General features: G+C 48.5%; 1 protein-coding gene across 1 annotated transcript in view; it reads left to right on the forward strand.

The window, feature by feature from the left end:
- The first annotated feature begins 18,287 nt into the window (after positions 1-18,287).
- The window catches only part of LOC142258911 (uncharacterized), a 56,144-nt gene continuing 54,589 nt past the window's right edge, over positions 18,288-19,842 (forward strand). Inside the window, exons 1-2 of the mRNA XM_075331471.1 lie at positions 18,288-18,501; positions 18,585-18,698. Of these exons, the coding sequence (XP_075187586.1) occupies positions 18,369-18,501; positions 18,585-18,698 (247 nt within the window). The 5' untranslated portion in view covers positions 18,288-18,368. The remainder of the gene's footprint in view (positions 18,502-18,584; positions 18,699-19,842) is intronic.

Consider the following 19,842-nt stretch of genomic DNA (forward strand, 5'->3'; position numbering starts at 1 on the left):
GGGAGAGAAGTGGGGGGGGGGAGTAGGGTGGGGGGGGGGGGGTAAGATGTAGGGGGGGGAGAGAAGTAGGGGGGGGGGGGAGAGAAGTAGGGGGGGGGGGGGAGAGAAGGAGGGGGGGTGAGAGAAGTCAGGGGGGGAGGGGCAACGATCCCCCCCCCGTAACAGATGCCTCTGCCCCCCACTGACCCCTGACCCCCACCATCCCCAGCAGAGGACAGAGCCCCCCACTGCCTCCGGCACCCGACCCCCACCATAGGACAGAGCCCCCCACTGCCCCCAGCACCCGACCCCCACCATCCCCAGCAGAGGACAGAGCCCCCCACTGCCCCCGGCACCCGACCCCCACCATCCCCAGCAGAGGACAGAGCCCCCCACTGCCCCCGGCACCCGACCCCCACCATCCCCAGCAGAGGACAGAGCCCTCCACTGCCCCCGGCACCCGACCCCCACCATCCCCAGCAGAGGACAGAGCCCTCCACTGCCCCCGGCACCCGAACCCCACCATCCCCAGCAGAGGACAGAGCCCTCCACTGCCCCCGGCACCCGACCCCCACCATCCCCAGCAGAGGACAGAGCCCTCCACTGCCCCCGGGCACCCGACCCCCACCATCCCCAGCAGAGGACAGAGCCCTCCACTGCCCCCGGCACCCGACCCCCACCATCCCCAGCAGAGGACAGAGCCCTCCACTGCCCCCGGCACCCGACCCCCACCATCCCCAGCAGAGGACAGAGCCCTCCACTGCCCCCGGCACCCGACCCCCACCATCCCCAGCAGAGGACAGAGCCCTCCACTGCCCCCGGCACCCGACCCCCACCATCCCCAGCAGAGGACAGAGCCCTCCACTGCCCCCCGGCACCCGACCCCCACCATCCCCAGCAGAGGACAGAGCCCCCCACTGCCCCCGGCACCCGACCCCCACCATCCCCAGCAGAGGACAGAGCCCCCCACTGCCCCCGGCACCCGACCCCCACCATCCCCAGCAGAGGCAGAGCCCCCCCACTGACCCCGGCACCCGACCCCCACCATCCCCAGCAGAGGCAGAGCCCCCCCACTGACCCCCGGCACCCGACCCCCACCATCCCCAGCAGAGGCAGAGCCCCCCCACTGACCCCGGCACCCGACCCCCACCATCCCCAGCAGAGGCAGAGCCCCCCCCACTGATCCCAGCACCGGACCCCCAACATCCCCAGCAGAGGCCAGAGCCCCCCACTGATCCCAGCACTGGCCCCACCACAGATGGTCCACAGCAGCATTGAGCGCCCCAAAAAAAAAATCCAGAACAGGCACACAGCATGAAGCTTCCACACAGTAATAAAGAACTCCCGTTTATAACTATGAAGACACTGACCTTGGTCTGTGCAGGAAAGAGTCATCCATAGCGCGGAGTCCTGAGGTAGAGGCTGCAGCAGAAGCAGCGTCCACACATGCCGAGAAGCAGCGACCACACATGCCGAGAAGCAGCGTCCACACATGCCGAGAAGCAGCGACCACACATGCCGAGAAGCAGCGTCCACACATGCCGAGAAGCAGCGTCCACACATGCCGAGAAGCAGCGTCCACACATGCCGAGAAGCAGCGTCCACACATGCCGAGAAGCAGCGTCCACACATGCCGAGAAGCAGCGTCCACACATGCCGAGAAGCAGCGTCCACACATGCCGAGAAGCAGCGTCCACACATGCCGAGAAGCAGCGTCCACACATGCCGAGAAGCAGCGTCCACACATGCCGAGAAGCAGCGTCCACACATGCCGAGAAGCAGCGTCCACACATGCCGAGAAGCAGCGTCCACACATGCCGAGAAGCAGCGTCCACACACGCCGAGAAGCAGCGTCCACACACGCCGAGAAGCAGCGTCCACACACGCCGAGAAGCAGCGTCCACACACGCCGAGAAGCAGCGTCCACACACGCCGAGAAGCAGCGTCCACACACGCCGAGAAGCAGCGTCCACACACGCCGAGAAGCAGCGTCCACACACGCCGAGAAGCAGCGTCCACACACGCCGAGAAGCAGCGTCCACACACGCCGAGAAGCAGCGTCCACACATGCCGAGAAGCAGCGACCACACATGCCGAGAAGCAGGAGGAAGTGGCGTCTCCTCGTGCATTGTGACATTAGACCCCGCCCCGACCACGCCCCTAACACGTGACAGTAGTGACGTCATGCCGGGAAGGAGCCTGTACACTCTAGCATCTACCATCTAGTGTGCGGCTCTGCAGGTGGAGGTAGGTGCAGGGTATTATATATCTAGTGTGCGGCTCTGCAGGTGGAGGTAGGTGCAGGGTATTATATATATCTAGTGTGCGGCTCTGCAGGTGGAGGTAGGTGCAGGTTATTATATATCTAGTGTGCGGCTCTGCAGGTGGAGGTAGGTGCAGGGTATTATATATCTAGTGTGCGGCTCTGCAGGTGGAGGTAGGTGCAGGGTATTATATATCTAGTGTGCGGCTCTGCAGGTGGAGGTAGGTGCAGGGTATTATATATCTAGTGTGCGGCTCTGCAGGAGGAGGTAGGTGCAGGGTATTATATATCTAGTGTGCGGCTCTGCAGGTGGAGGTAGGTGCAGGGTATTATATATCTAGTGTGCGGCTCTGCAGGTGGAGGTAGGTGCAGGGTATTATATATCTAGTGTGCGGCTCTGCAGGTGGAGGTAGGTGCAGGGTATTATATATCTAGTGTGCGGCTCTGCAGGTGGAGGTAGGTGCAGGGTATTATATATCTAGTGTGCGGCTCTGCAGGTGGAGGTAGGTGCAGGGTATTATATATCTAGTGTGCGGCTCTGCAGGTGGAGGTAGGTGCAGGTTATTATATATCTAGTGTGCGGCTCTGCAGGTGGAGGTAGGTGCAGGGTATTATATATCTAGTGTGCGGCTCTGCAGGTGGAGGCAGGTGCAGGGTATTATATATCTAGTGTGCGGCTCTGCAGGTGGAGGTAGGTGCAGGTTATTATATATCTAGTGTGCGGCTCTGCAGGTGGAGGTAGGTGCAGGGTATTATATATCCAGTGTGCGGCTCTGCAGGTGGAGGTAGGTGCAGGGTATTATATATCCAGTGTGCGGCTCTGCAGGTGGAGGTAGGTGCAGGGTATTATATATCTAGTGTGCGGCTCTGCAGGTGGAGGTAGGTGCAGGTTATTATATATCTAGTGTGCGGCTCTGCAGGTGGAGGCAGGTGCAGGGTATTATATATCTAGTGTGCGGCTCTGCAGGTGGAGGTAGGTGCAGGGTATTATATATCTAGTGTGCGGCTCTGCAGGTGGAGGTAGGTGCAGGGTATTATATATCTAGTGTGCGGCTCTGCAGGTGGAGGTAGGTGCAGGTTATTATATATCTAGTGTGCGGCTCTGCAGGTGGAGGTAGGTGCAGGGTATTATATATCTAGTGTGCGGCTCTGCAGGTGGAGGTAGGTGCAGGGTATTATATATCTAGTGTGCGGCTCTGCAGGTGGAGGTAGGTGCAGGGTATTATATATCTAGTGTGCGGCTCTGCAGGTGGAGGTAGGTGCAGGGTATTATATATCTAGTGTGCGGCTCTGCAGGTGGAGGTAGGTGCAGGTTATTATATATCTAGTGTGCGGCTCTGCAGGTGGAGGTAGGTGCAGGGTATTATATATCTAGTGTGCGGCTCTGCAGGTGGAGGTAGGTGCAGGGTATTATATATCTAGTGTGCGGCTCTGCAGGAGGAGGTAGGTGCAGGTTATTATATATCTAGTGTGCGGCTCTGCAGGTGGAGGTAGGTGCAGGGTATTATATATCTAGTGTGCGGCTCTGCAGGTGGAGGTAGGTGCAGGGTATTATATATCTAGTGTGCGGCTCTGCAGGTGGAGGTAGGTGCAGGGTATTATATATCTAGTGTGCGGCTCTGCAGGTGGAGGTAGGTGCAGGGTATTATATATCTAGTGTGCGGCTCTGCAGGTGGAGGCAGGTGCAGGGTATTATATATCTAGTGTGCGGCTCTGCAGGTGGAGGTAGGTGCAGGGTATTATATATCTGTGTGCGGCTCTGCAGGTGGAGGTAGGTGCAGGGTATTATATATCTAGTGTGCGGCTCTGCAGGTGGAGGTAGGTGCAGGGTATTATATATCTAGTGTGCGGCTCTGCAGGTGGAGGTAGGTGCAGGGTATTATATATCTAGTGTGCGGCTCTGCAGGAGGAGGTAGGTGCAGAGTATTATATATCTAGTGTGCGGCTCTGCAGGTGGAGGTAGGTGCAGGGTATTATATATCTAGTGTGCGGCTCTGCAGGTGGAGGTAGGTGCAGGGTATTATATATCTAGTGTGCGGCTCTGCAGGTGGAGGCAGGTGCAGGGTATTATATATCTAGTGTGCGGCTCTGCAGGTGGAGGTAGGTGCAGGGTATTATATATCTGTGTGCGGCTATGCAGGTGGAGGTAGGTGCAGGGTATTATATATCTAGTGTGCGGCTCTGCAGGTGGAGGTAGGTGCAGGGTATTATATATCTAGTGTGCGGCTCTGCAGGTGGAGGTAGGTGCAGGGTATTATATATCTAGTGTGCGGCTCTGCAGGTGGAGGTAGGTGCAGAGTATTATATATCTAGTGTGCGGCTCTGCAGGTGGAGGTAGGTGCAGGGTATTATATATCTAGTGTGCGGCTCTGCAGGTGGAGGTAGGTGCAGGGTATTATATATCTAGTGTGCGGCTCTGCAGGTGGAGGTAGGTGCAGGTTATTATATATCTAGTGTGCGGCTCTGCAGGTGGAGGTAGGTGCAGGTTATTATATATCTAGTGTGCGGCTCTGCAGGTGGAGGTAGGTGCAGGGTATTATATATCTAGTGTGCGGCTCTGCAGGTGGAGGTAGGTGCAGGGTATTATATATCTAGTGTGCGGCTCTGCAGGTGGAGGTAGGTGCAGGGTATTATATATCTAGTGTGCGGCTCTGCAGGAGGAGGTAGGTGCAGGGTATTATATATCTAGTGTGCGGCTCTACAGGTGGAGGTAGGTGCAGGGTATTATATATCTAGTGTGCGGCTCTGCAGGTGGAGGTAGGTGCAGGGTATTATATATCTAGTGTGCGGCTCTGCAGGTGGAGGTAGGTGCAGGGTATTATATATCTAGTGTGCGGCTCTGCAGGTGGAGGTAGGTGCAGGGTATTATATATCTAGTGTGCGGCTCTGCAGGTGGAGGTAGGTGCAGGGTATTATATATCTAGTGTGCGGCTCTGCAGGAGGAGGTAGGTGCAGGTTATTATATATCTAGTGTGCGGCTCTGCAGGAGGAGGTAGGTGCAGGGTATTATATATCTAGTGTGCGGCTCTGCAGGTGGAGGTAGGTGCAGGGTATTATATATCTAGTGTGCGGCTCTGCAGGAGGAGGTAGGTGCAGGGTATTATATATCTAGTGTGCGGCTCTGCAGGTGGAGGTAGGTGCAGGGTATTATATATCTAGTGTGCGGCTCTGCAGGTGGAGGTAGGTGCAGGGTATTATATATCTAGTGTGCGGCTCTGCAGGAGGAGGTAGGTGCAGGGTATTATATATCTAGTGTGCGGCTCTGCAGGTGGAGGTAGGTGCAGGGTATTATATATCTAGTGTGCGGCTCTGCAGGTGGAGGTAGGTGCAGGGTATTATATATCTAGTGTGCGGCTCTGCAGGTGGAGGTAGGTGCAGGGTATTATATATCTAGTGTGCGGCTCTGCAGGAGGAGGTAGGTGCAGGGTATTATATATCTAGTGTGCGGCTCTGCAGGTGGAGGTAGGTGCAGGGTATTATATATCTAGTGTGCGGCTCTGCAGGTGGAGGTAGGTGCAGGGTATTATATATCTAGTGTGCGGCTCTGCAGGTGGAGGTAGGTGCAGGGTATTATATATCTAGTGTGCGGCTCTGCAGGTGGAGGTAGGTGCAGGGTATTATATATCTAGTGTGCGGCTCTGCAGGTGGAGGTAGGTGCAGGGTATTATATATCTAGTGTGCGGCTCTGCAGGTGGAGGTAGGTGCAGGGTATTATATATCTAGTGTGCGGCTCTGCAGGTGGAGGTAGGTGCAGGGTATTATATATCTAGTGTGCGGCTCTGCAGGTGGAGGTAGGTGCAGGGTATTATATATCTAGTGTGCGGCTCTGCAGGTGGAGGCAGGTGCAGGGTATTATATATCTAGTGTGCGGCTCTGCAGGTGGAGGCAGGTGCAGGGTATTATATATCTAGTGTGCGGCTCTGCAGGTGGAGGTAGGTGCAGGGTATTATATATCTAGTGTGCGGCTCTGCAGGAGGAGGTAGGTGCAGGGTATTATATATCTAGTGTGCGGCTCTGCAGGTGGAGGTAGGTGCAGGGTATTATATATCTAGTGTGCGGCTCTGCAGGTGGAGGCAGGTGCAGGGTATTATATATCTAGTGTGCGGCTCTGCAGGAGGAGGCAGGTGCAGGGTATTATATATCTAGTGTGCGGCTCTGCAGGAGGAGGTAGGTGCAGGGTATTATATATCTAGTGTGCGGCTCTGCAGGTGGAGGCAGGTGCAGGGTATTATATATCTAGTGTGCGGCTCTGCAGGTGGAGGTAGGTGCAGGGTATTATATATCTAGTGTGCGGCTCTGCAGGTGGAGGTAGGTGCAGGGTATTATATATCTAGTGTGCGGCTCTGCAGGTGGAGGTAGGTGCAGGGTATTATATATCTAGTGTGCGGCTCTGCAGGTGGAGGTAGGTGCAGGGTATTATATATCTAGTGTGCGGCTCTGCAGGTGGAGGTAGGTGCAGGGTATTATATATTTAGTGTGCGGCTCTGCAGGTGGAGGTAGGTGCAGGGTATTATATATCTAGTGTGCGGCTCTGCAGGTGGAGGTAGGTGCAGGGTATTATATATCTAGTGTGCGGCTCTGCAGGTGGAGGTAGGTGCAGGGTATTATATATCTAGTGTGCGGCTCTGCAGGTGGAGGTAGGTGCAGGGTATTATATATCTAGTGTGCGGCTCTGCAGGTGGAGGTAGGTGCAGGGTATTATATATCTAGTGTGCGGCTCTGCAGGTGGAGGTAGGTGCAGGGTATTATATATCTGGTGTGCGGCTCTGCAGGTGGAGGTAGGTGCAGGGTATTATATATCTAGTGTGCGGCTCTGCAGGTGGAGGTAGGTGCAGGGTCTCTATTATTTGGGGTCATCATTCTCATTAACCCCTTCATGTCTCAGCTATGTTCACCTTTAACCAGTTCAGGACCAGTTTCCCGTTATTCCTGACAGCCTGATTTACATTCAGTTTAACCCCTTAAGGACGGAGCCAGCTTTGCACTTCATGACTCGGCCATTTTTTTGCAATTCTGACCGGTGTCACTTTGACAGGTTTAGAGAGGTAACACCAAAAAGTGGACCCCACGGTTTATTACCCACTTTCTTATGAGCGCGGTGATACCCCACATGTGGTCAGAAACCTCTGTTTGGACAAATGGGAGGAGCCGGAACAGAAGGAGCAATATTAGAATTTTTCAAAGCAAATTTGGCTGAAATAGATTGCGGGCCCCATGTAGCATTTGTAGGGCCCCTAAGGTACCTAAACAGCAGAAACCCCCACAAGTGACCCCCATTCTGGAAACTAGGCTCCTCAAGGATTATATTCAGGGGTATATTGAGCATTTTGAACCCACAGGTACTTCACAAAATTTGATAACATTAAGCAGTCATATTGAAGCTTCATTTTTTTAACAAAAATATTGCTATAGCACCAAATTTCTCATGTTTTCAAGAGGAAACGCCAAGTGGACCCTACAGTTGGTATCCACATTTTTATGAGCACAGTGATACCCCGCATGTGGCTAAAACCTATGTTTGGACAAACGGAAGGGCTCGGAATGGAAGGAGCACCATGTGAATTTTGGAGAAGTTAAAATTAATTGCAGGCACCATGTCGCATTTCCAGGGCCCCTAAGGTACCTATACAGCGGAAACCCCCACAAGTGAGCCCATTTTGGAAATTAAACCTCTCAAGGATTTTTTTCAGAGGTATAGTGAGCATTTTTAACCCATAGGTACTTCTCAAAAATGTTGTTGTAGTGCCAAATTTGTAATTCTCCCTATAACATAAAACTGCATTTTTATATGCGCTCTTCAAAGTGTGCATAGGATAGCCCCTGTAAATAAATCTCTGATCAAGCTCTCCTGCTTGTCTATAAAAGCTTTGATTCGTGGAATAGTTACATTTTAACCTCAGTTATTACCCCCTTGGTATTTCCCTTTTTAGGGTCTCAGGATGGTGACTTGTCCAATTAGTCGCCGTGCTCTTACAGTATACTTGGGTCTGAATCTGTCCCCCATCACCTCTCATCAACAACACATCCAAAAATGCCAGTTTATCACTGCCAACCTCACATGTGAAGTACAGACAGATATTATTGGTGTTTACATTTTTGACAAACTCATGTAACGAGCTGACAGTACCAGTCCAAAAGACCAGGACGTCATCGATGTTCCACCCCCTGCATATTCTAAGCTGGCACCCTTTAGTAACTTTCATGTGGCACTAAAGGGTGTTTAGCCTTGTATTTAGCCCAAAATATAAATAATATAAAAGAAACAGCTAGAGTAAAGCAGACGGCTGCAGACCACAGTTGGCAGCTTCACCTTGGCTGGTAATCCAACATGGAGGTCTCCACATGTTGTTGTTTTTTTTTTTAATTATTTATAAATAATTAAAAAAAAATGGGCTCCCCAAATTGGATTTCCAGCCAAGGTAAAGTGGACAGCTGAGGTCTAGTATTCTTAGGATGGGAAGGTCCATGGTTATTTGGCCTTTCCCAGCCTAAACGTTGCAGGTTGCTTACACCCAGAAGTGGCGCATGCATTAGATGCGCTAATCCTGACGCTTCAACCCGGCTCTTCCCGTTGCCCTGGTGCGCTGGCAAACGGGGTAATTGATGGGGTTGGCGTTAATGATTTCATGGCATCCATCATATACCAAACATCACTAATCTAGTCAGTAATAAAAGAAAACAAAAGAAAATTATTTAAAAAAAACACAACCTAACACATTCCCTCTTTCACCAATTTATTAAAAAGAAAAATAAATCCGGTCAACTGTAATCCATTTTAGAGGTCCCATGACAACTATGGACCGTCCAGAATATGGGGGGCGCGCTCAGAGAACGTATCCCCTATTTCTGGAAGTGCAGACCCTCCATGTGAGGAGTGTGGGTGCAGTGATGCCGCATTCACACTCCCTGGGTCCACATCACGGCAGTGTGAGCTGCAGTAAGCTCAGTGTCATTACTATCAGGGAGCCATCTGAAAGCTGTTCTGAACATGCGGCCATTATCTTTTGAGAAGGTGGGATCGGGGAATTGTTGCTGCAGGAGGTAATGGGAGACTAGGGATTGAAGGGGTGACCTGGCTGGACCTGGGAGAGCTTTGATGTCTCATCTAACATGTCAGATACAACAGAACTCAGAGAAGGAGGATGAGCGTAGCGTGCGCGCAGGCCATTTTAGATGTTTGGATTGGGGGTGGGTCCGGATGGGCACTTTGGCCACACCGGGAGACTGTAGGGGACCGGGGAAGGAGATTTATCTCCCATCTGACATGTGTGATCATGCCAGGTAGGAGATAAATCATTTTTAGAGATGCAATTTGTGATCTCCAGGGTCTTAGCTACGTAGCTGAAATCTCGGAGATTTTCCGACGCTGGGGGGTGCTATACACTTTTTTTCTTGCCGGATCAGAATGAGTACCATTTTCTGCTGCGGTTTTAATCCATAAGGCTGTTATAAAGGGGTTAAAGATGTATGAAAATCTTTTTTCTTGTTCGAATATTCAAGTAATATTTGTGTCTTTTTTCCGTGATTTCCTCGGCTTCATTTTCATGCTCCTGTCGTCGTCTTTATTTTTTGTTTGCTTTTATGATGATGCTGATGTCGGTTTCTTATTCGCCAACTTATTATTTTTTTAATAGTTTTTAGGAACAAAAATAAAAAATGACAACAATATAATCCCCTGCAGTGCGAAGCCCGGATGTGAATACACTGAAAAGCAGCAACAAAAATGATAAAACTGGCACAAAAATGGGCAACAAAGTGGCACCGAAGGGCGTCATGGAAAGGGTTAAATGACCTTCGGCCACTGATCTATATAGGTAAAACCATAATAATTTGCGACTAGACTGAAATCAGAGAACAATGGTGGCTTTCCCTTTATGATTACAAATTATGCCAGAAACCTATTTACAGCAGCCAGAAGTGAACTTTACAAAGCACCAGTGACAGTGCTGGCCAAAAGTATTGGCACCCCTGCAATTCTGTCAGATAATACTCAGTTTCTTCCTGAAAATGATTGCAATCACAAATTCTTTGGTATTATCTTCATTTAATTTGTCTTCAATGAAAAAAAAAAAAAATTGTCATAAAGCCAATTTGGATATAATTCCACACCAAACATAAAAAAGGGGGGACAAAAGTATTGGCACTGTTTAAAAAATGATGTGATGCTTCTCTAATTTGTGTAATTAACAGCACCTGTAACTTACCTGTGGCACCTAACAGGTGTTGGCAATAACTAAATCACACTTGCAGCCAGTTGACATGGATTAAAGTTGACTCAACCTCTGTCCTGTGTCCTTGTGTGTACCACATTGAGCATGGAGAAAAGAAAGAAGACCAAAGAACTGTCTGAGGACTTGAGAATCCAAATTGTGAGGAAGCATGAGCAATCTCAAGGCTACAAGTCCATCTCCAAAGACCTGAAAGTTCCTGTGTCTACGGTGCGCAGTGTCATCAAGAAGTTTAAAGCCCATGGCACTGTGGCTAACCTCCCTAGATGTGGAAGGAAAAGAAAAATTGATGAGAGATTTCAACGCAAGATTGTGCGGATGGTAGATAAAGAACCTCGACTAACATCCAAACAAGTTCAAGCTGCCCTGCAGTACGGGTTGACACTGTTGTACCCTCGGACTATCTGTTGGCGTCTGAATGAAAAGGGACTGTATGGTAGGATACCCAAGAAGACCCCACTTCTTACCCCGAGACATAAAAAAGCCAGGCTGGAGTTTCCCAAAACTTACCTGAGAAAGCCTAAAACGTTTTGGAAGAATGTTCTCTGGTCAGATGAGACAAAAGTAGAGCTTTTTGGGAAAAGCCATCAACATAGAGTTTACAGGAAGAAAAAAAGAGACATTCAAAGAAAAGAACACGGTCCCTACAGTCAAACATGGCGGAGGTTCCCTGATGTTTTGGGGTTGCTTTGCTGCCTCTGTCACTGGACTGCTTGACAGTGTGCATAGCATTATGAAGTCTGAATACTACCAACAAATTTTGCAGCATAATGTAGGGCCCAGTGTGAGAAAGCTGGGTCTCCCTCAGAGGTCATGGGTCTTCCAGCAGGACAATGACCCAAAACACACTTCAAAAAGCACTAGAAAATGGTTTGATAGAAAGCACTGGAGACTACTAAAGTGGCCAGCAATGAGTCCAGACCTGAATCCCAACATCTATCAATCCAGAACACCTGTGGAGAGACCTCAAAATGGCAGTTTGGAGAAGGCACCCTTCAAATCTCAGGGACCTGGAGTAGTTTGCCAAAGAAGAATGGTCTAAAATTCCTGCAGAGCATTGTAAGAAACTCATCGATGGTTACCGGAAGCGGTTGTTATTTTGGCTAAAGGTTGTGCAACCAAGTATTAGGCTAAGGGTGCCAATACTTTTGTCTGGCCCATTTTTGGAGTTTTGTATGAAATGATCAATGATTTGATTTTTGTTTTATTCTCTTTTGTGTTTTTTCATTGCAAGCAAAATAAATGAAGATAATAATACCAAAGAATTTGTGATTGAGTATTATCTGACAGAATTGCAGGGGTGCCAATACTTTTAGCCAGCTTTGTACTTATGTAAATCTGGGTGAATTGGTTATTTGCTCACTTTGATGCCAGTTCTCATGCTCAAAACCCATTTCGGCCCGGCTGGAGTGACCTGAGTTTGATGCGGGGCATCACTATATAATGGTGGTATAATCCCAAAACAGGTGGGCACTTCCCGTTCTGCTGTGCTCGAATCACAGGATGGAGTCCACATCAATTCGGCAAAAGGATCGGCACTCGCATAAATCTTTTCTGTTTCTTTTTATTTTATGCTATAAATATGAAGAAATAAAGTGACGCGTTTCGGTCATAAAACAGACCTTCTTCAAACCGGGCCTCTTTTTATATTTGTTGTTAAACATGTAAAAACAAAACAGAAAAATGATCCAAAATGGAAACTAACTTCAGTATCGTGTTTTTATTGCTGATGTAGAGTGATGCCTGGGATACTTGGGCCACTGATCGATAAAGGTAAAACCATAATAATTTGCAAATAGACTGAAATCAGAGAACAATGGCGGCTTTCCCTTTACGATGGGCCGGGCTGGAGGGACCTGAGTTAAGGTACCGTCACACATAACGAGATCGCTAGCGAGATCGCTGCTGAGTCACGGTTTCCGTGACGCATTAGCGATCCCGTTAGCGATCTCGTTATGTGTGACACTTACCAGCGATCAGGCCCCTGCTGTGAGATCGCTAGTCGTTGCAGAACGGTCCAGGCCATTTTCTTTAAAGGCGATGTCCTGCTGGGCAGGACACATCGCTGTGTTTGACACTGTGTGACAGGGTCACAGGGACTGCTGAGATCATTATACAGGTCGCTACTGCAACCTGTATCGTTCCTGCATCGCTGGTAAGGTCTGACTGTGTGACATCTCACCAACGACTTACCAGCGATCCCTGTCAGGTCGCATCGTTTTCGGGATCGCTGGTAAGTCGTTTTGTGTGACTGGGCCTTTAGATGCGAGACATCACTATGTAATGGTGGTGTGAGATCAGTCACCAAAGTCATTTAACCCTTACTTATTTTATTATACTTTTTTTTTTTTGCTGCTTTTAAGTGTATTCACATCTGGGCTCCGCACTCTATTGTACTTAATTATTGTGATTTTTTTTTTTCTGTTTTGTTGTTAACCTGTAAAAAAACAAAACAAAACAGAAAAATAATCCAAAAAAGAAATTAACTTCAGCATTGTGTTGTTATTGCTGATGTAGAGCGATACCGGTGGGAAAAATGGAAATAAATGTCTGTTTTTACCCCATATATATCCCGCCAGTGACTGACTGCAGCTGAGCATTAGAAGTCAGTGCTGAGAGTGCGGTGACTAAAACCTCATCGGTGCTACCCCTATGACTGAAAGCTGGACGCTGTCATAATATAAGTGGTGTTGTCTATTAGTCATGAGTGGCTTGACACAAGGAATGTGACACTTGTAGCTCATGTCCTGGGTACGTCTGTGTGTGGGACTCTTGAAGCACTGACTCCAGCAGAGACCACTCCTTGTGAATCTCTGCCAAATTTTTCAATGGCTTTTTCTAAACAATCCTATCAATCCTGCTGTTATCCCGTTTGCTTGTGCACCTTTTTCTACCACACTTTTTCCTTCCACTCAACTTTCCATTAATATGCTTGGATACAGCACTCTGTGAACAGCCAGTTTCTTTAGCAATGACTTTTGTAGCTAAAGGGGGCTTTACACGCTGCGACATCGCTAATGCGGAGTCGTTGGGGTCACGGAATTTGTGATGCACATCCGGCCGCATTAGCGATGCCATTGCGTGTGACACCGATAAGCGATTTTGCATCGTTGCAAAAACATGCAAAATCGCTAATCGGCGACATGGGGGTCCATTCTTAAAAATCGTTACTGCAGCAGTAACGAAGTTGTTCCTCGTTCCTGCGGCAGCACACATAGCTTCTGTCTATGCTTAGTGGTGCTGACAGGAGCAGTGGACATGTCACCACACTGTTTCCGCTTTCCAACATATCTGTTGTATGTCATCCCTCCGCATTTGTGTATTGTATATGTTGCGTCATTTGACCTTTTTCACCCCTGTGCACTGTCTCTTCCTTGTTGTGTGCTGTATATTCGTATCTGGTGTTGTGTTTCTTGAGCTGTCTCCCCTGTGTGCTGTGTGTGTGTTTACACTATGTGGTCTCTTGTAAGCTGATTATCCACGGAATTTTTTTGGAGGTAATTAAATGTGTTAAAGGTTGTGCGTATTTTTATTGTAAATAAACATAATGTGTTTGTGTGTGTGTGTGTGTGTGTATATATATATATATATATATATATATATATATATATATATATATATATATATATATATATATATATATATATATATATATATATATATATATATATAATTTTTTCTCTCTAACACACATACAGCTCTGCTATACACTCAGCTCAAAGAAACACATACACACAGCTCTGCTATATAGTCAGCTCTAACACACACAGCTCTGCTATACATTCAGCACTGTCACACACCTCTGCTATACACTCAGCTCTACACGCACAACTGTGCTATACACTCAGCTCTAACACACACAGCTCTGCTATACCCTCAGCTAACACACACAGCTCTGCTGTACACTCAGCTCTAACACACACAGCTCTCTCTGTCCCGTGACATCGCACACGGAGCAATAAGGAGGCGTGGCCGGGTATGTCCGTGCTTCCCTGACATCGCCATGCCTTCAGCGATGTTGCTGCGACAGGTAATTGCAGATATACCCAGCCACGCTTCCATACTCTTCCGTGACATCGCACATCTGTAATCATCAGTACCACTGCGAGGCGTGGCTGCTACTCCCGTGGGGTCATACAGATTTGGTGGGGGCTGTAGGTGTACAGATATAGTGAGGGGGGCTGTTGGCATATAGTTCTGGTGAGGGGGGCTGGGGGCATACAGATCTGGTGAAGAGGGGGCTGGAGGCATTCAGATCTGGTGAGGGGGGGGGCTGGATGCATACAGTTATGGTGACATACAGCTCTGGGGGGGCTGGAGGCATACAGATCTGGTGGGGGGGCTGGGGGCATACAGATCTTGGTGGGGGGGCTGGGGGCATACAGATCTGGTGGGGGGGCTGATGTCCCCTGCTGTAATGTCCCCATTGTATAGTAATGTCCTCTGCCATAATGTCCCCATTGTATAGTAAGGTGCCCTGCAGTAATGAGCTCATTGTTTAATAATGTGCTCCTGCTGGTTCCCTTCTGTCACCTATTATGCCATTGCTTACACACAATAAAAGCTATTCTCACCTCTCCTCCGTTCCCGCACTGCCTCCAGCTGCTTCTTGCAGTCCGCAGTCACACAGACCCCTCCATAATAGCGTCCGGTGTACGGAGCGGCCGCTGCAGGATGTTGTCATGGATTTACTGCATTTGAATGCTTTATGGCGCCACAAAGCATTCAACTGCATTCAACTGCAGTAAAGCACTGACAGTAGCCCCGGACAGGTGAGTATACAGCAGTGTTTGTATGTGAGTGTGTGTGTGATTGAAGACATACAGTATGTGTGTGTATGTGCTCGGTGTAACCATGTGTGTCTGCTATGTGTGTATATTAGCTCATGTGTTTCCGTGCGTGCAGTGAGGACCTGGAAGCTGGAGCATCGTTCGAACTGCGCAACTGACAGTGCAGCGGTGCATGCCGGAATAAGACAACGGACACAACTGGAGATTATGTATATAGATATATATATATATATTATATATATATATATGTGTATGTATGATGAACTGTCTAGATTGGAGTTTTTTTGTGGTCCTCACTCCAGCACTGAATTGTCTAGAATGAAGGCTGCAGGGAGATCATCAAAAATCCACTCCAATCTAGATGCAACTATGTGCTCACAGTACCTGTGTGATGTCTTCGTCATGTGATCAGTCACATGATCAGAAGCTGCACCTCCAGGGGACTCTGCTCTGTATCTGCAGGACTGTGCTGTACGGGAGTATGAAGCGGAGCCGCAGGTATAATGTGTGGGGAGCGGAGCCGTGGGTATAATGTGCGGGGGGTGGAGCCACGGGTATAATGTGTGGGGGCGGAGCCGTGGGTATAATGTGCGGGGGGCGGAGCCGTGGGTATAATGTGTGGGGGGCGGATCCGCGGGTATAATGTGTGGGAAGCAGAACCGCGGATATATTGTGCGGGGGGCGGAGCTGCGGGTTTAATGCGTGGGGGCGGAACCGCGGATATATTGTGCGGGGGGTGGAGCTGAGGTTGTAATGTGCGGGGGGTGGAGCTGCGGGTATAATGTGCGGGGGGTGGAGCCGCGGGGGGCAGAGTTGCGGGTATAATGTGTGGGGGGCGGAGCTGCCGGTATAATGTGCGGGAGTGGAGCCGTGGGTATAATGTGCGGGTGGCGGAGCTGTGGTTGTATTGTGCGGGGGGCGGAGCCACGGGTATAATGTGCGGGGGCGGGGAGCCGCGTGTGTAATGGGGGAGGGGATGGGAGGGGAGCCGCTTGTGTAATGTGCGGGGGGGGGCGGATCTGCTGGGGATGTGTGTAACTTGCACAGGTGCAGTTCGAACTGCGCCTGCGCAACTGACAGTGGCGCGGTGCATGATGGAATAGGAGAACGGACAAAACTGGTGATTATGTAAGTAGATAAATGTGTTTGGTGAAACTAGGAACAATGAGATATGTACAACCAGCACGTGTATAATACAATAAGGAACATGCATACAGAAGCCTGACAATATACATACAAATGTACAAGCAGCTTGAATCTAACTTAGTAAATGCAGAGAGAATCCAGATCTGCAGATGGCAACAAACATAGATTTCCTTACCAGCGATGCTATCACAAAGAGGATAAAATGGAGAATATCCTTAGTATGTGAGTAATTAGAAAATTGAGACTTCCGACCCAGAATGCACCGCAAAGGGGAGGAGAATAGAGGCATGAACAACAATGCTGGTTCTGATAAAGTTTGGTCACTAGAGGGAGCTAAAGTACAACCTAGTAAAGAAACATGTACAGCAAATCAAACAATAAAGAATGTAGATTAAATGCAAAAGTTATAACAGCCCTACTTCAAAAATAAACCCTACTTGCGGCTCCATAAGTAAATGTCCAAGCAACTAAAAAAGTTAAAAAAATACAGCAGGAATTTTATCAAAGAAAGCAGGCACCCCAAAAAGAAAGCAGACACCTCAGTCACCTCCCCAAAAAACACACCCCAAACAATTACAGTTGGCAAGTAGCGATGGTGGATGGGCTCTCACACAGATCGGTGTCGGTGTCAGGTCCCTCGCTGTTCCAGCTGCATTGCACCGCAGAGCCGTGCATACAGTGACAGAGAAGGCAGAGGCAGTAACCATCTGTGCCGTCCTCTCCGTTGCTACATGTTTGTGTGTTGCTGCGCTGCTCTTTTATTTTTCTGCCCACATGCCATATGAAGGATTTTTTTTTTCTTCAAAGATGACTCATAGTTTTTCATTTTACCATAAAATGTGCAGTTAATTTAGTAAAAATTCAAAGTATGGTGAAACAATAGTTGGTGCACACTACATCCGATCACGCTGTTGTTACCCCCAGTGTGAGCCGATCAAACACTGCAGGCAGCTCGCACCGGGCTGAGCACCGAGCGTTCCGAGCACAGCGATGCTCGCGAGAGTGGTTTGCATACGCAAAGCATCCGATCTCTGCACCTTATTGGAAAATCTTAGTTCGTACCGAACCCTGAACTTCAGGTTCACTCATCTCTAGTGGTGAATAAAAATCACTTTTGTAAAAAAAAAGTCAGTTTGTGTCGCCATTTTCTGACACCGGTAACATAATTCTTTTTGCATCAATTTTGTTGAGTGAGGACATGTTTTTTTCTTGATGAGCCGACATTTTCATTCATCCCATTCTAGGTGCAATATGGATAATTGATCACTTTTCATTGTATTTATATTGCTATAAAATTAATGTTCTACTTTTATCGGTCGGTTTTACTACTTACATAGCACATTTCATGTAGACATTTTTTTTCCTACCCAAGTAATATCTTATCTGCGTTATTATCTGCAGTATTTTATATATCGGCCAATATCCTTCCCATTCAGGTCCTTATAATATCCTCTCAATGGAGATCTTCTATATAAGAGAATTCTCCTGATTGACCCATCAAGGATGGATATGGACAGGGACAAGATGGCGGAGAGGATATTACACCTCACCCTAGAGATCCTCTTCCGGCTTACTGGAGAGGTGAGAGATTCTGATGACGTCACATTACATCATTCTTATCTATGGGAATAACAGATGGACAGAACTGGAGAGGTGAGGACTCTGGAAATGTCTGGAGTGAGATTTATTACTGTGTCTCTCCATAACCAGGATTACGCAGTAGTGAAGAAGACCTCTAGTGAGCGCTGTCAGGCCCCTGTGTCTGAGGGATGGGGAAGACCCCTGAGCCCAATCACAGGGCCTCCACCTCACCCCCCGATACATGAGGACATCAATGACCAGAAGATCCTAGAACTCACCTACAAGATGATTGAGCTGCTGACTGGAGAGGTGACACTGCTGGGAATGCTGGGACATTATACAGTAACGCTATGAAGGGATCGGGGGTGACGGTATCATTGTATGTGTCAGGTTCATATAAGGTGTCAGGACGTCACCGTCTATTTCTCCATGGAGGAGTGGGAGTATTTAGAAGGACACAAAGATCTGTACAAGGACGTCATGATGGAGGATCCCCAGCCCCTGACATCACCAGGTAATAGACAGGACTAAATACACACGGCCTATAATTATCTGTATGTAAGGAATGAATTCAGTCCCTGTATGTGTCTCCTCCAGGTCTATCCAGTAAGAGGACAACACCAGAGAGATGTCCCCGTCCTCTTCTCCCACAGGACTGTAAACAAGAAGACCCCGATGTTCCTCAGGATGTGTTTCCTCCGGTTCTATCCAGTAAGAGATATCTACTCATGTACTTTCTGCACTAATTTTGTGTTTACATTTTTAGGCTTTTTGCTCTGTTTTTTCAGCTGTATTTTCTTTGCTTCTGCTTCTTCTGCTGTTTGTTTCTAGTGCCTTCTCTATGTTGTTATGTAGGCAACTCAAAAACCTGCAGGGGATTCATGAATACCCTGTTTCCTGAAAATGACCTACCATGTAAATAAGCCATAGCATGATTTTTTGGGATTAATAATAAGCCCTAGTTACAGTCAGGGCCAGCATTCAGAGGAGTTAAACTGTGCAACTTCTCAGGAACCCCAGTCTTAGGGTCCCCATCAGTTGTATTCTGATTTTAATTGTTTGAGGACCTTTGATGACTTCAAAGTCAAGTGACATGATGTAACCAAAGGTCTCTTAATTGGAGGAGTCTAAACTGAACAGGACACAGGCTGGCATGAAGGACTGGCATTAGGGGAACGGGAGAGCAAATTGGGCAATTTCATAGGGCCCCCATTCTCCTAAGGGCCTCAGTATTTATATGCCAATTATAGGACTCTTAAGGTCTCTTAATTGCAGAAGTCTAAAGTTGAAAAGGAGACAGGCTGGTGTGTGTGTGTGTGTGTGTGTGTGTGTGTGTGTGTGTGTGTGTGTGTGTGTGTCTGTGTGTGTGTGTGTGTGTTCACGCCAATTTTAACCAGCTTTGCCAAAATAGGCAGAGCTTGGCTAGAACAAGGGTTTGATGCCACTGTGTCTTTACTGTGACGGGGTATGCAACATAGCAGTAAGGGACACCAGGCTGAGGAACAATCCAAAGGGCTTTATTAGAACCACAAAGATAAAGCACCAAACATGAATATAAATCCTTAAAGTCTGCAAGGAGTCCACAACAAAACAACAGATCCGGGGACACCTCCCGGTATTCCGACGCCAGGGCACATATGGCAATGATCCTTAAGCCTGCTTTCCACCTTTCAATTCTGCATACGATATCGTATGCGATGTGACACGCCCCCATCGTATGTGCGACACGTTCAATTTGTTGACCGTGTAGCACAAACGATTAATTGCTGTCACACGTACTTACCCTTCCATACGACCTTGATGTGGGCGGCGAACATCCACTTCCTGGAGTGGGAGGGATTGTTCAATGTTCCCG

Source organism: Anomaloglossus baeobatrachus (assembly GCF_048569485.1).
Source record: "Anomaloglossus baeobatrachus isolate aAnoBae1 chromosome 5 unlocalized genomic scaffold, aAnoBae1.hap1 SUPER_5_unloc_17, whole genome shotgun sequence".
Taxonomy (NCBI): domain Eukaryota; kingdom Metazoa; phylum Chordata; class Amphibia; order Anura; family Aromobatidae; genus Anomaloglossus; species Anomaloglossus baeobatrachus.